The sequence below is a fragment of the Balaenoptera physalus genome (assembly GCF_965194825.1).
Source record: "Balaenoptera physalus genome assembly, chromosome: 5".
In the NCBI taxonomy this organism is placed as follows: domain Eukaryota; kingdom Metazoa; phylum Chordata; class Mammalia; order Artiodactyla; family Balaenopteridae; genus Balaenoptera; species Balaenoptera physalus.
This window is the reverse complement of record NC_138884.1, coordinates 107,223,745-107,240,489: the sequence shown is the minus strand read 5'-3', so window position 1 is coordinate 107,240,489 and position 16,745 is coordinate 107,223,745. Positions and strand designations below refer to the sequence as shown.

At 43.0% G+C, this 16,745-nt stretch overlaps 1 protein-coding gene across 5 annotated transcripts in view; it reads right to left on the bottom strand.

Annotated features, from left to right (window-relative positions):
* Nucleotides 1-2,040: 2,040 nt before the first annotated feature.
* The window catches only part of PROM1 (prominin 1), a 113,596-nt gene continuing 98,891 nt past the window's right edge, over nucleotides 2,041-16,745 (bottom strand). For all 5 annotated transcript variants that reach the window (XM_082462414.1, XM_082462413.1, XM_082462412.1 and 2 more), the window contains 11 exons: nucleotides 15,736-15,820; nucleotides 14,023-14,169; nucleotides 13,301-13,372; nucleotides 12,199-12,291; nucleotides 10,236-10,289; nucleotides 9,547-9,627; nucleotides 9,373-9,441; nucleotides 6,791-6,883; nucleotides 3,528-3,646; nucleotides 2,918-2,942; nucleotides 2,041-2,494 (listed from right to left, as the gene is read on the bottom strand). In XM_082462414.1, the coding sequence (XP_082318540.1) occupies nucleotides 2,480-2,494; nucleotides 2,918-2,942; nucleotides 3,528-3,646; nucleotides 6,791-6,883; nucleotides 9,373-9,441; nucleotides 9,547-9,627; nucleotides 10,236-10,289; nucleotides 12,199-12,291; nucleotides 13,301-13,372; nucleotides 14,023-14,169; nucleotides 15,736-15,820 (853 nt within the window). In that variant the 3' untranslated portion in view covers nucleotides 2,041-2,479. The remainder of the gene's footprint in view (nucleotides 2,495-2,917; nucleotides 2,943-3,527; nucleotides 3,647-6,790; nucleotides 6,884-9,372; nucleotides 9,442-9,546; nucleotides 9,628-10,235; nucleotides 10,290-12,198; nucleotides 12,292-13,300; nucleotides 13,373-14,022; nucleotides 14,170-15,735; nucleotides 15,821-16,745) is intronic.

The following is a 16,745-nucleotide window of genomic DNA, read 5'->3' as shown; positions in this document are numbered from 1 at the left end:
ACAGCTATCTGGTGGTTTTAGTTTGAAATGTTGTCAGTAAGCGGTCTGTGCCAAAACCCACCCTAGCTTGTGACGTTGTGACTGAGTCCAAGCTCGTACTGCTCGCTGTAGGACGGGCCAATAAATCGAGAGATGAGGTGTTGAGGGAAGGAAAAGCGACTTTATTCGGAAAGCAGCAGACCCAGAAGATGGTGGACTAGTGTCTCAAAGAACCATTTTACCCGAGTTAGAATCCAGGCTTGTTTTACACTAAAAGGGAAAGGGGTACGCTGATTGTTGCAAACATTTTGGTGCTGGAATCTTTTGTCCTTACAGGTCTGGTCACAATGTTCCTATAAACCTCACAACAGGACAGATATCATTCTCTGTTTATCTCTATATGAATGGCAAAGTGTTACACCTCTAAAGGTCAGAGCCTTGAGAATGGGCTATCCTGTATATTTCAGGTTGTAGGCAACATTCTTTTACAAAAGATGCAGAGCCAGCATGACTAAGCGGAGGCAACAGAGCACTAAGGTTAGCGCTAACGGAATAGATTCAACAGGAGAGCCAGGAGCTATGGCATCTGGGGGACCTGGATCCTCTTCTGACCCAAACACTTATGAGCTGGGTGATATTGGACAACTCACTTCTGTAAGCTTCAGGCCACTTCGTTTATAATTAGAACTAAAACTGCTGACCTCATAGGGATGCAGTGAGGATTACAGGAGGGGACAAGTGAAAGGCACAGAACCTTCATAAGAAACAGATTTGTTTAATGTGTCATAGGTTTTTCATGCATATATTTTTCAGAAATTCAACTGCAGGAACCCTCCCCTGACTTCCACCACCCCACAGCCTTCTGTGTCTCTCATATACTCATCAAATGGGTCGTCTTGGTTTCCACCACTGACACTGAGCTCCTAGGAGGCTGGATCTAGTCTGTTAGCTCACCTCTCCCTCATCCAGTGTCTTGCACAGTGCTTGGGACATAGTAGATGATCAATGAATATATACATAAATCAGATAAAATGCTGTATCAGTAATTCTCAACCCAGGTTACACATGAGAATTACCTGGGATACATCTCAGAAATTCTGATTTAATTAACCAGAGGCAGTGTTTCTCAACCCTGGCTGTACATCAGAATCACGTGGGAAAAATTTTAAATCCACATGCTCAAGCCATATCCCTAACCAACTACATAAGAATCTCTTGGGATGGGATCCAAACATCAGTATTTTTAAAAAGCTCCCCCCTCAGGGGAATCCATTGTGTAGCAGGGGCTGGCATCACTGGGTTAGATGCAGAGACAATCGACTGACACAAGCAGTGGGTTATTAATGTGCTCTTAGATACAGACAAATCTTAAAGGTTAAAATTAAGAGGGGAATGAGTCACTATTTTGTGTATGTCTACTAACATTTTTTTATTTTCTGCCATTTCTGATTTTGGTAATTTACCTTCATTTCTGTGTGTACAGTGTCACTTTCTTTTGTGTCCACTTCTCTATCTCTTTGGCTATTTGTTATTTTTGTTGGGTGACTGTGTGTGTGTGTGTGGGGGGGAATAATCTCCCCCCCGCCTACCCTGCCACCAAATTTATGTCCACCTAGAACCTGTGAATGTTTGAAAATAGGTTGTTTGCAGATACGATGAAATGAAGGTGAGGTCATTCTTGCTTAGGATGGGCCCTGACCCAGTGACTGGTGTCCTTAGGAGATAAGGGGAATTGGGACACACACACACAAAGAGAAGCTCCATGTGAAGACAGAGGCAGAGACTGGAGTGATACACCTACAGGACAAGGAAGGCCAAGGATTGGCAGCAATCATCGGAATCTCAGAGAAAGGCCCGGAACAGACTCTCCCTCAGGCTCTCTGGGAGGAACTAACTCTGCTGATGTGTTGATTTCAGACTTCCGGCCTCCATAAAAGTTCAAGAACATGTTGCTTTAAGCCACTCAGTTTGTGTGATGTGTTACAGCCGCCCTAAGAAGATAATACTTCATTGACGTCTGTAGTTTAGATCTATTTTTCAATAAGAAGATTAGAGTCATAGTTCTGAAATCATTCTTTTATTGTTCACACACAGATCTGCTATTTTCTGGACTTTCTCTAACTAGGAGTCGAAGTTCCCATTGGATGAAATGCGCCCAAATTCCTGTGTTGCTCCAAAGGCTAAAGTGGGAATTCATGAATGTTTTACATATTAAAATTTTCATAGAAGGCTCAGATGATTAAAGCAAAACTTCTAAAAAATAGGCGTGCGTGCTCTCCACTCTTAGGCCGGTCAGTGCATACTCCATGTGACCCACTGAACTCTGTAAGCTCCTGAATGGAAGGTTTCTTTCCCAATATTTGGAGATGCTGCAGGTCATGAACTCGTGCAGTTGGATCTGTTTAAAAACTTTGTTCAATTTGTCTGGGTGTCTCGATGTCTATGAGAACTGATACTGGCATTTTCCATACTGGAGGCTTGATGTCTACGAGAACCAGTATTAGCATTTTCCATACTGTAACAAAAATAAATGCACCAAAAACACCATGTTATTTCTAAGATGAAGCATTTACATCATGGATTACAAAGACAATGTAATGGTCGTAAAAAAGTATATAACAATTTGTTAAATCTACAAAGAAAGTAAAAAAGTATATTTACATTTTCTTCCCTTTAAAAAACCAAAGATCCAAACAAGCATTTTATATATTAATAAATTTAACATAGACAATTTTCATTCATTCAACAAGGATTTCTTCAGTATTCTCCATGTGCCAGCTCTTATTTCAAGAGGCATCAGCATTTATTTTTATCCGGGCATATTTATTGTTGTTATGTAATTTAATGTTATTATTTTAGTTTTAAAAGTTTGTCATCTAATAATAAAGCCCTCCCCAGTCCCACCTTAGAAATATGGCTTAAAAAAGAAAAGGCTTACTTTTTTCATGGGTATAGTTTCAACACTATAAAACACAAAAAAGGGAGATAAAACGATTTTTCAATTACAATTACAGTTCAACAGCTGCATCCCCCCACCTTTTTACTCTAATACAGATGTTGACAAAGCAAATTCAGGAGAAACACATATTAAGAAGGAGGTAAATGAAGTCAAAGTGAACACATTTTGAATACAAGTTCACCAGGCACAGAGTGAAGGGTGGATCATGGAGCCAAAATGAAAACTAGTAAAAACAGTTATAAAGTAAAGTGCCAAGTCCCCGAGACAGAGGAACTGCAAACAAGAAATAAGAAGGCTGGTTAAGGAAGCTGAGACAATTAAGCAAGGGGAAAAATAGTTAAAATAAGCATAAGAAAACCAGTACAAAAATTTCATCTGAATAGGGATGACCGATTACACCAATATGTATAAAATGGATAACTAATAAGAACCTGCTGTATAAAAAATAAATTAAAAAAAAAAGAATGTCATATAGTTGTAATCATAAAAAAAAAAAAATCGAGTTTAATTGCATCAGAGCCGTTCTTTAGCAAGTGCCTGGAAGGTAGCGCCACTTAGAAAATGATTCCCCAGCCTCTTGTCTACTTACTCATCATCATATACATCTTCAGAATCCATTCGACGGTAGTACTTAGCCAGCTTTACAGCAAAAATGATAGCCGGAAGTAAAAATGCGGTAGCTTTTCCTATACCAAACCAAAACAAATTCTGCAGGGAAAAAGGAAAATCATGAGGATTAGATGTTTGAAGATGGGAAACGGAAAACAACACTGGCTTGGGGAAAATAACTTTATTTTGCAGTTTTTTTAATGGATTCTAACTTTGTGAACTTCAGACGAGCCGGCCACTGTGTGAAGTGCTACCTGTTATGATAATTCATTCCATCTTTCTGAAAACCTTGAATAGATCCTATTGTCATATTTATTTTACAAATGAGGAACAGAGGCAACAAGTGCTGAAGCAAGGTTTAGCATCTAGGACGCCCCCAAACAACAGCTAACCATCCCACTAGACGGCTCCCGGCTTTGAGGCCAGCCATAAGAGCACGGACAGCCTGCAGGCCTGAGCTCAGATCCGTCTCTGAGTTGTTCTGATGTGAGGGTGGCTCATTAAACTTCCTGGCTTTGCTCTGCCTCTGAACATGGGATTGGCAGCAGCCTCATCCCAAAACACTATCATGTGAAGAAAACAGATGCAATGCTTGGTACCGTAACGATGCCCCCAACAAACGTTCCATGATGAATTTAACCAATCTTTAAGGATGGTCATGGGCTGAATTCAATCCTGTTCTGCCTAAAAAGCGATGTTAAAGTGTTTTTTAAAAGACAGCTGCCTATATTCCTAAGTCAGATGTCACACAGAAACCTGGCTTTACGTCTTTTCTCGAAAAGTCTCAAGTCGGATCTCGTAATGCTGAGCCCTCGTTCCCACAAGGCAACATCAGCTGGAGCTGAGTGATGGTTCTTCCTTCAACAGGGGTATCTGTCCTCAGTTTGTTGCAGGCCATACCACTAGCTCTTACAGGGGTGATACCCAACATTATTTAACCTGACCCACCAATCAGAACAGAGATGGCTGTGCACAACCAGTATGGCCCTGTGGGTACCAGACACTAGCCAGCGTCTGGCCTTGGCCTGTTTTGTAAATCTACAACCTTCCAGATCCCTGTAGAGGCTCAAGTCTGCGGCCCCTGCCTTAGGATAACCCTGTAACACTAGAGCAGCCCTCCCCAGCCCACTGGGAGGTAAAAGGCAGCTCGGACATAAAAACAACCGCCCAGACCCTCATGTCTCAGCCACTGTGCTTCTGCTTTGTTCCTGGTTGAGTTTAGCGTTGGACAGAGTGGCATTACTTGGCCCAGAATTTTCAGTAAATTTGTTCTCCTTTCCCACATATTCTTTTATTGGTAGATTTCTACACTTTCAACCTTGTTTTGAGAGGCTTAGAGCGTTATGACAACCATACCTTTTACTGGAAGCTGCCTCAATCCTTCTGGGTACAATCAAGATATAAAAGAAACATGTTTGCCAGCCGGGAGTCGATTTTCCTGGCAGAGCCAAAGGCCAGAGCTCTTCCTTACTCTTTAAACCACCTGCTACAAAGCTCTAGCCTACAGTCTTCCTGAGCACCCTCCAGGCGTCCCCTCCAGTGGTCCCCGATTGTTTTGGAGAGGCATCTGCTAGTTGGGTGATCTGACTGGCTGCGGGCAGGCAGTGGAGACTGGGTGCAAGGAGATCAGTTCAGAATGAACCAGCCTAACTAACCGAGGGCTCCCCTAATGAGGGCTTTAATCAAAGCCATCAGCAGGGGCTCCAAGCAGCAGACAAAAGGGTACAAAGTCAGAAGGGGAGGGAAGCAGCCAGGAGACCAAGGCGGGGGATCTGCATGGCTGGGAAAGTGGCAGGATCATTTCCATCCAGGTACAAAAGTCCCTCCCACAGAAACAAGTGATAATGGAACAGAGAGACGGACGGATAGAACAATCTGAATGTACTGTGACAGGCAGCTATCTGATCATCCTTACGGCCTGTGCCAGACAACACTCCAGATGACAGGGTCACAGCAGTGAACACACAGCTCGTGCTCATGGAGTTCAGAGTCTAGTGTGTGTTGCGGGGGACAGGTCTTACCAAAGAGCCACACCGATGTACAATACAAACAGCAAAAACATCTCTACAGGAAAAGCAGAAAGTTCCATGGGAGTGTACAAAAGGGAGCCAAATGTAGTTGGGAAGATCAGAAAAACCTTTCCAGAAAAAAAGATACGTTTGAGCTAAGACCCGAAAACGGAACAACAGCTAATAACAGCGAACATTTATGGAGTGTGTTAATGTACCAGGAAAGGTGTTAAGGGCTTTCCATGTAGTCTTTCTTTGAACCATCAAAACAACCCTATTAAGGTGAAGAAGCTCAGAAAAGATAAATAATTTTTCCACGTCACGGAGTTCAGAAAATGTAGGAGTGGAATCTGAATTCAGAGTCTGTGTTCTCAACCATTATATTATAAGACCTAGAGGAGTCAGCTAGGTGGGGTATGGGTGTGGAGGGGAAGAATGAGAGAGAGAGAGAGGGAGAAGGAGCTTGTGTCTAATTTCTAGGCAGCGGAACTGGCATATGCAAAGGCCCTGGGGTGGGGAAACCTAGATTTTTTTTTTTTTTAACATCTTTATTGGAGTATATAAAGAAATGAAAGAAAACACTGAAGCACAGTGAGAAAAGTGATCAGATAGTACAAAATGTGCCAATGGGCAGGTACCCAATCATGCAGGGCCTAGAGCATAACAGTAAGGATCCTGATCCTTCCTGTGGTATTAACAGTAAGCCACTGAGGTGCTTTAAGTGAAGGGAATGAGAGGATTGACTCATGGAGAGAGTCAGTGTATATCGAGGAGTGAACAGAGCTGAGGAATAAACCTGGTTAACTGGAACTTACCAGCCCAATGGCAACATCTTAAAGGGCTGTTAACTCAAAAATTAAACTAAGGTTGCTATAGCTTTAGGGTTACATATATAGCTGCACTAAGAGTCCTTTGGAATATTGGCCATCTGCACACCAGTGATGTTCCTTTCTAATTATTTCAGACAAACAGTTTTCTTCATGAGGGTCTCTTGACTTCTGTAAATAAAATTCAAGTAAGGAATGAAGATACGCAGTGAGGACTTTGACTTTTCTAGCTTATTAGTGTCAGAACACATTCATCTACATTTTAGATCTTAGGTCTTGGATTCTACAACTGTAACAGACCCAAGCAGAAACCTATTTTAGATTATAGTGTGAACTACCATCTGAAAAAAGAAATCAAAGATAATGAGTTTATTGTGTTTTCTTCTTTTGAAAGATGAAATTCTTACCAGGGGGTCGATAATGTAGCTGCACAGAAAGACATCAATAGCCGAATCTAGGGCAGTGGCCACTGGTTTGCAGGCTGCCATTTGCTCAGTAATCTATGGGGGTAAGAAAGACAGGCAAACTTTGATGGAGCCACACCCACAAAATTCCACAAGAATAAAATTAAACACCCTATTCACTTCTGGCCTGTTCACAAAAAGAATCCTTAGGCCCTCTGGATATGGAGCTGATAGCTGATTTCTATGGATGAGTTCTACGACATAAAAAAGTATGTACTTGAAAGGAAGACCCCGATTCTCTCTGAGCCTCGGTTTTTAGTTCCCTGGTTTGTTATTTGGAAAAGTAAGACCCATCTTGCTGGACTCTGCAGAGACTTAAAGAGTATACGTGGTCAGCACAGTGCCTCAGTCTGAATTTCTTACCCGACCCCTTTGTAGTCTGACAAAGGATGTGGGAAAAAAGTGGAAAGTTAGGTAATGAATAAGTCTACATTTTAGAACAGGGGTTGGCAGACTTTTTTCTATAAAGGGCCAGAGGGTAAATATTTTAGACTTTGCAGGCTGGGCTGAGATATATCTGTCGCAACTGCTCCACTCTGCCATGGTGGGGTGAAAACAGCCACAGACAATATATGAACAAATGGGTGTGGCTGTGTGACAATAAAACTTTATTTACAAAAATGGCAGGACCTGCTGACAGAAGACAGAAAACGAAGTACTCATTACTGAGGTAAGACTAAACAAGTTTAATGAATCACAGACAGACGCTCCAATCCCATTAGCTTAAGAAAACAATATTCATTCATTCAAAAAACTCTGGAGTAAGTACAATAAGCTAGATGCTAGTTCCTGGGGTGGGGAGTGTGCCTTATTTCTTTTCCTTTATTGGTTGGCTCACCTCCCCCTTTTCTTCCACCTCTACCTTACAAGGCAGCCCATATTAATAACATTAGGTTTCTCCAAGCTCAAACAACCATATACACTCTCTTTATAGGCTTTTTCACTGTTAGTTTTATAAAAAGTGGGGTAAGGGTACACATGGATCAATGGAACAGGATAGAAAGCCCAGAAATAAACCCACACACTAATGGTCAATTAATCTATGACAAAGGAGACAAGAATATACAATGGAGAAAAGACAGTCTCTTCAATTAGTGGTGCTGGGAAAACTGGACAGCTACATGTAAAAGAATGAAATTAGAACATTCTCTAAGACCATATACAAAAATAAACTCGAAAGGGATTAAAGACCTAAATGTAAGACTGGATACTATAAAACTCCTAGAGGAAACCATAGGCAGAACACTCTTTGACATAAATCGCAGCAATAGTTTTTGGATCCCTCTCCTTAGAGTAATGGAAACAAAAGCAATAATAAACCAATAAGACCTAATTAAACTTAAAAGTTTTTGCACAACAAAGGAAACCATAAATAAAACAAAAAGACAACCTATGGAATGGGAGAAAATATTTGCAAACAATGTGACCAACAAGAGCTTAATTTCCAAAATATACAAACAGCTTATACAGCTCAATAACAAAAAAACAAACAACCCAATCCACAAATGTACAGAAGACCTAAATAGACATTTCTTCAAAGAAGACATACAGATGGCCAACAGGCACGTGAAAAGATGCTCAACATCGCTCATTCTTAGAGAAATGCAAATCAAAACTACAGTGTGGTATTACTTCACACCAGTCAGAATGATCATCATCAAAAAGTCTACATATAATAAATGCTGGAGAGGGTGTGGAGAAAAGATACTATAATTCTCCATCGGTTGCGTGCGCCACTGGAAACTTCATGCTGCTCCTCCACTTCTCTCTACTGATTTATTCATGGAGACTTAACTTTATGGACCGAATTTTGTCCCCCAAAGGTTCCCATGTCAAAGTCCTAACCTCCCGTACCTCAGAACATGACTGTATATGGAGATAGGGTCTTCAAAGAGGGAATTCAGGTAAAATTAGGTCACTAAGATGACTAATCCAATAGGACTGGTGTCTTTATAAAAGAAATTTGGACACAGACACAGAAGGAAGACCACGTGGGGGCACAAGGGGAAGACGGCCACCGACAAGCCAAGGAAATAGGCCTCAGAAGAAACCAACCTGCCGACACTCTGATCTTGGACTTCCAGCCTCCAGAACTGTGCGAAAATAAGCTCCTGTTGTTTAAGCCCCCCTAGTCGACAAATACACCAATGACATAGCAGGTTCAGTGCTGCCCAGGGCGTGTACAAACCACAGCTGCAAATGGACTCTAACGTAAGGAGCTCACGGTTTGCCAGGGGAGACACAGTCGAGGAGACCAGAATCCCTACAGCAATGAGCAAAGGGAGCCGGGGGAGAATGCAAGGGGCATGCTGTCCGCGGTGGGCAGGCCCGGGAAGCTGCCCAGCATGGACACACTTGTGCTGAGTCTTATGGTGCCTCCACCCGTGGCTCCCACATTCAAGGTCCTTTTACTTATCTTCTGTCTAATTTCTGTGAATTTAATTTGATTTCCTCCTGATTTTATCCTAGAAAATAACTATCCCAAGACACAGCCCCCTTATGTTCATCAACGATAAACCACTTACAGAGATCTTGACCCACTGCAGATAACGTTCAAAGTAGCTCATTATCGAATTCCCATACTTCTTACTTTCCTGGAAAGACATCAAAGAGTAATAGAGCCATTAAAATGACTCTACCATACTCTATGTAATCATGCAGTTATGGTCACACACCCACTTATTGGCATAACAACTTACTTCAGCAATAATTGTGGAGATTCGGTTTGTGATGAAGTCCTGAGCAGAATCCAAAACGAGACTGATATTGGCCACTTTCACCTGGAAAACACAGCAACGGTCGACACGGTATCAAGTGATAAAAGAATTTCATCAGACAGTTTGTATGTTGATGCGAGTACTGTTAACTCAGCCCCACACCCCCATGACTTGCTAGTTAAGACTCTACTAGCTGTTCATGATTAGTGACACCTTCCCTGGCTTGGCTTCCCAGGAGATGGGTATACGTCCCCACCCCATGATGGTGAGCTTGGCTCTGTGACTTGCTTTGGCCAATGGAACACAGATGAGGTGGTACTGTACTGGTTTTCTAGTGAGAGTGAAAGTTTGTGTGTGGAAGGCACTGGGATTTGGAGGCTGTTTGTCAAGCAGCATTATCTCTGTAAAAGTGACCGATGTACCACCTATACTTGCATCCTACACATCCAAAAACAGCTTTCTCCTGTGTACATAACATGCCAGGATGCGGTCTTCATTTACAGAGGTCCTTGTAGAAAGGAGAGGGTGGGAAAACCCAATTTGGTGTTTAAAATGGGTGGATAACTGAGACTTGATTTTACTTAAAGTACCTGCAAAACCCAACATCTCTGAAAGTCTGTGTTTGCTTTTGTAAGAAGACCCCAAGACAGAGAAAGAAAACAAATCCTTACCCCCAATCCACTGCTTTTCTGTTGAAGCTCCTTCAATTTTTGGTGCACAGCACTCTGGTGAATAAACACAGATCATATTTCCTGACCTGTTACATGAAGCTGCAAGATCACGTGCTTTGTATCCCCCCCACCCATAAGTCAGCCATCAAATCCGACTTTACTCTGTAATAGTTTCATTCGAGAAAAAACAACAGACACGAGGAACAATATGCACCTCACATATTTGGGTATAAGAAAACCTGAAGAAGAAAATTGGGATACATATTCTAGAGCTTCAAAGGGCAGCACACCATGTGTAAGGTAGCCACAAAACTCTTTTGAATCAGGTTTGCTCAAAGTGGCAGGCATTGTTTACAGTAAAACCTGTTCAACAAGAGTGGCTTAATTTGCATGGTTTAGATGAGGAATTGGCAAACTTTATCGGTTAAGGACCAGATAGTATATACTGCAGACTTTGTGGACCATACCCTGTCCTAATCGCTCAACTTTGCCCTTGTAGCCAAAAGCAGCCACAGATCATCTGTAAACTAGGTGGGCCTGGCTGTGTTCCAGTCAAACTTTATTTGTAAAAACAGGCAGCAGAGGAATTCCCTGGTGGTCCAGTGGTTAGGACTCTGAGCTTCCACTAACTGGGGAACCAGGTTCGATCCCTGATCAGGGAACTAAGATCCCGCATGCCGCAGGGCGTGGCCAAAATAAATAAATAAACAAGTAAGTAAGTAAATAAATAAATACAGGCAGCAGGCCGGATGGGGCCCATGGGCTGCAGTTTTCAGGGCCACAGTTTGCTAACCCCTGGTTTAGAGTGTAGGTCACATCCACAGAACAACTTGCCTAATTGTAGGTTGCCCGAACTCTGAAAAGGCCAAGGAGTCCTGTGTCTACTTGAAGGAAAGCCTTTAAGGAACATGTCAACACCAGCTTAAAATGCTAACGTATTTGTGCTAGGCATAAAGTATAGCAGAGAGAGAACTGTGATGAGTGCAGCACACAAATTAAGAAAACTGTAGAGGAGGACTTTGTGAAGACTCGACTGAATTAGAAAGGCAGGAGGAGAGATGAAGAGAGAGATGGTAAACACTAGTTCTAGAAGATTCTGAAGTTGGAGTCAAACGGACGAATAAGCTTCTTCAAACCTGAGCAGGCTGACTCTGTAACCTGGTTCCCATGCAGTCGTCCCCTTGATGACTGCAAACATGACCCTCCCACATGCAAGCATAATAATAATGGCTCCTTTTTGCAGAGTCTCTCTGGGAGGTCAGATCCCTCATGTCCAAGAGCCAGGTAACAGTGAGGCAAGGACCCTTCCCACCACTTTTAGATGAGAAAACTGAAAGCCAAAGGACTTCGGGGAGGCAGAAGCAAGATTTGAAATCAGGTCGACCTGACTCCAGAGCCCATGTTCTTTCTCTGTTACAAACTGCCTTTCTGGCATTTAGGAAAGAAGCCAGAAGGCAGAGAGGAAAAAAAAGAAAGGAAAAGTGAGAAAGCTGGATGGAAGAGAGGGGCAAAGAACATCAGAACAGGGAGTAGAGCTAAATGAATGTGGAAAGAAAGGGCATCGCCTTGCCTCACATATTTCATGGCAGGGTATGAAGACAGAGAGTTTGATAATAATAAACTAAGTAAGAGTGAGTCCAGCACTTCAGCTGCTGCATGGCTTAGGGGAGCCTGTTTAAGGCCATGGAAACGAGAGAAAAACATAGGAGGCAACCACAGATTTAAAATAACTGTTCACACTCAAATAGAAAAAGGCAACAAAAAGGCAGAAAATCTGTGGTGAAAATTGAAAATGTGTCCTCTTCAAAGCCCAGCTACTATGATTTATTTTAAAAATAGCTCAATTTCTTAGCCTGAGGTTAACCAAATTTGACCTACGCTTGACATACGAATATATCATTAAGCTAGGTGAAACAGAGTTTGCCCAGGTCACAGCGAAATATCAAAGGTTGTTGATTGTTACCATTAATTTTTGCAAAGGAATGATTTCGTCACGATGAATATTTCTTAAGATTCCTGCATTATTTTTCAGGGTCTGTTTCAAATTTCCTTGGGGCTACAAAGAGAATAAAGTAAATAAATATTAGTACCTGTTTCCAGACTCTGGAGCACTCTCTCTAATCAGGACAGAAGTATGCAACCCTTCTTATATGATGACGAACTTGGAGGGATGGTGCCAAGACGCCCTCTTTCAAATCATGGAACCATGAACTCTCAGCAATAACCCACCCGCATCGGTTCTTTCTGAGTGCCTGAGGCTGCCTTCTCTCTCTCTCTCTCACTTCACCATAATAAAGCCACTGTAAAGCCGCTTTACAGTAGCTATAGCTTCATTTTACAGGTGAGAAAACCAAGGCTCAATAAACTGAGAAATTTTATTTAACCCACACTTAAATCGTTTTTAGTATAGTAACATCTAACAAGCGTTATTACTGCCTCCATTTAACAGATGAGGAAACTGAGGCACATAGGGGTGAAATATTGTGCCTAAGTTCCCACAGTTAGGAAGAGGCTGACTCAGGATTTAAATCCTGGTCTTCCCCCAGAGTCCAGGTCTGCTGCTTTGTGAAAGGGACCAGTTACAGCCATTAGTCACCAACCAGCAGGGAAGCTGGTAATGGGGAAGCTTATGGGGTTTGGATGGTGTCTTTGCCCTCCCTTATCTGCTCATTATTGGCGATGCAAAGCACCAAACGGGATCTCCCTCCCACATCCTCAGTTACCATTCCCTGCACTGCAAGAAAATGTGTGCACAGGTGTTTGGCAGTGGAGGGGTGGATGGAGTGAAAGCAGGTCCGGTGCTGAAGCAGTGAGGGCAGCAGCACCACGAGCAGAGGCTGGAAGAGCCTGCACCCTGAAGGTGCCCTGGGAACTTTCACACGCTCACGGACTGTGAGGCCATGTGGCAATGGCTGCTGATGGGAACTTTTAACGTGCACAGAGGGGTGTGTTTAAACAAGGGTTACTTGTGGTACATGGAACCTCTTCCATAGCTTCTCTAAGAACGGTACTGACATTTCACATCTACAACAATGACAGCCTTGAACCGGACCGTTTGAACTCACCAAATGGTTGGCTTTTACTTCTAGATCATTTGCAAATGATAAAAGATTCACTTTTGTGGGATTTTTCCCAGTCTACAAAAGAGGTGTAAAAAGCTGTGTTATGGATATGGGATTTTTGAACCTTAACAACATGTAATAAGCAACAGAGTGAACATGGGTCCAAAACCATAAAGTAAGGCTGGACACTCTAAGGCTAGACACATCTGCATTCTTGTTTATACACACAGTATTATTTGTATTCAACCATAAAGAGAAATAAAATACTGATACATGCTGTAATGTACATGAATCTCAAAAAACTTGGGCTACATGAAATGGACCAGTTAAGGTTATCAGACACAAAAGGTCACATACTGTATGATTCCATTCATATGAAATATCCAAAATAGGTAAATTCATAGAAACTGAACAGAGTGATGGTTGCCAGGGGCTGGGAGTGGGAAATGGGGAACAATTGCTTAATGGGATCGAGGCTTTCTTTTGGGGTGATGAAGGTGCTTTGGAACTAGATAGAGATGATAGTTATGTAACACTGTGATTATACTAAATTCTAGTGAATTGCTCACTTGGTAAAAGAGTTAATTTCATGTTGAGTGAATCTCATCTCAATAAAAAAACAAAAATAAAAACAAAAAACATTTTATATATATATATATATAAACACACACACACGATGCCCTAACTTTTCCCCAAAAGATCAAGTGCGAACATATGGGTCATACCGCAGCCATGAAGGCACCATAGTCTATTTTGTCTATTCCTGAAGAGCTGAAATCCATAAGGTTTCTTTTTCCTGCCTCATCCAGCAGAACTATATTGTCAATTCTTATATTCATATTTTCAAAATTATTATTTATGTTTCCGGTATGCTGCATAATAAAAAGGAAAGATATAAATAAATCCACTCTTCTCCAAAAACTTCACCTACTTAATGCTTTAAAAGAGCAATAAAATTACACAGGCCAAAACAAATGCACATGTACCTGACTGGCGTTTCTTCCCAGTTCTCGTCTCCCCTCCCATTCCTTCCCCGCCTCCCTGCCTTCTTCCCTATGCCTTATGCCAAGCACTATGTGAAGAGGTGGAATGCAAAACAAAATCATATTGCATCTCCACCCTCAAAGATCTCAAAGGGAAGAGGCAGTGTCGTGATAAAGGCACATGAAATGCATTGGGACACCAGGGACAGAGCCTTTCAAGGCAGGAGGCTGAGGGGGGCAACAGAGAGGAGGTGGCTTCTGAGCAAGTCTTGACAAACAGAGATGCTGAAAGGGGCTGGGCAGGCTGCTTTCCAGGGGAAGGGGGCAGCATGCACTGGACTTGGGTAATAGAGAGACTTGAGATCAACGGGAACATGGCTCATGACTTGGGGGCCTGCGTGTCTAGGGCACTCTCCCACCCTACGCATCGTGGTGCACCAAGAAAATGGCACATGGCATAATGAGTAAATGAGGAGAGGGCATCGATTAGGGGCTTGCTTGCAAAATTATATTTTACTTATAAATACATGCAAGCTATATTTAGGGAAGAGAATCCGAAATTTGCATACAGCTTTCAAATAAACCTCTTCACATCTGAAAATCATCAGGCTGTTGTGGCCTCATGGCAACCCCGGAAGCTTTCTGTGATACCTCAGTGGGTAAGCCATGGGGTTTGGGGAACAACCTCTGCCCTTGATTTTCCTCGGTAATTGCTTCTATATCGGAAGCCCAGAAGAAAGAAGGTTCCTTAGATTCTCTCCTGCACAGCTGAGAAGGCCAGAAGGCCTCCAGGTATGAGGGAGTGGGCACAGCCTAGGCTAAGGGCGCCTTAGGCCCGGGCTGCTGAAGCCCCCTTGCCCCTTCCTCCAGCCAGTGTGCTCTACAGGGGTCTCTCCTTGGAGTCTGAACACTCAAGACTTGGGTGCCGGTCTGGGCAAAGGAGGAGGAGAGGTCATTCCCTTCTGTCCCTTCCATCCTTGTTGTCACTCTGTCTCTTGCTAAGGGCCTACCTGGGAGCCCTGGGGCCACAGCCATCATTCATAAGGAGGGAGGACTCTGTGGGCCACGGTTCTTGTCCCCACTCAGGGATGTGACAGAAAAGGATGGCTGGTCTGGGAGAGTCAGTATCCCTGGGAAACAAGTGGGGTTTGTGCCTCCAGGAAGAGGGACACTCAAAGGATAAACTCTTTCCCCGTGAAGTGTCTGCAGGAAGGCCCCTGGAGAGGATCTTCCATCATCTGCTAGAGAAACTCATGCCTCAAGAAAGTCAACTGGTCGGGGGTGCTGCAAATGTTTTGGAATTAGGTAGAGGTGAGAGTTGCATAGCCTTGCAAATGTACTAAAGTCACTTTAAAATGGTTAATTTTTATCTTATGTGACTTTCATCAAAAAACAAAAAAGACAACTGAATTTAGTAAAGAAATGTCAATTTCCTGATTGGTTCTAATTACTCACCTCTTTAATGCTGAGAAATTCACTGATATTGTAGGTGTTCTCTAGCTTAAGTGTGGCATAAATGCCTTTATTTTCTTTGCAATCACTGAGGGAATAAACAGAGAAATCAGGATCCAGAAAGACAGTTGTGGCTACCTCTGTCCACTGCTAAGGATGGAGAGAAAGGCGAACTGTTCGTCTTTGTTTAATCTGTGACCACAGACGTGGCATCTGGGTGTCGACACAGAAGGCCATCACCAGTGGCTGCACGAATCCCCCGGGTGCCCGCCATTCCTGACTTCGTTCCCTGTTTTACTAAATGTCCCATGTTTGCAACAGATACACTAGGACTGGTAAATACTACATCCTTCTATCTGTGTCCTTTGTGTTCTTTCCAGTGCTGTGAGTAATAACAAGTTTACAAATTGGGAAGAAATAAACTCTAATCTAAAAAAAACAACAGATGTCAGAAAGAGGTAAGTTACAAAGCACTGTCATTAAAAGATTTCATAAAAGATTAAAACTCTATCAAGCCCCTGCCAGACCATCTCCGTCCATGTTTCCAGGGTTGAGCTTCACCCACTAAACTTAAGGTTGGACTAAGGGTAGGACGGAGATAGGGAGGGAGCAACAAACATCCAAGCGGCGGGTCCACTTCGGCTATAAACCTAACTTGGCCTCACTTCTCCATGCTTCTTTAAAATGTGACAAAGGCCTCCTCGGCTGAGCTAAGCAGGGTGGCCTCATCTCATGCATATCCTCGCCACCCAGATGGCCACCTCCTGGGGCGCCTCTTCCTTGTGCAGCAGCCAAGGCCCTCCGGTCCCGAGGGATGCCTGGGAGAAGCAACTTTCCCACATCCCCAAGAGGTGTGACACTCCTCTCCAGGGAGCCCCAAGTAGGTTGGCATTGGAACAGAGAGTCTGGTACACTAACCAACAGAGGTAAGACCAGAGAGTTCCACAGGAGCCAGAATCACAGAGAGCTGGCAGACCAGGCCAAGGAGCTCGGCCTCCTCCTCTAAGCCTAGG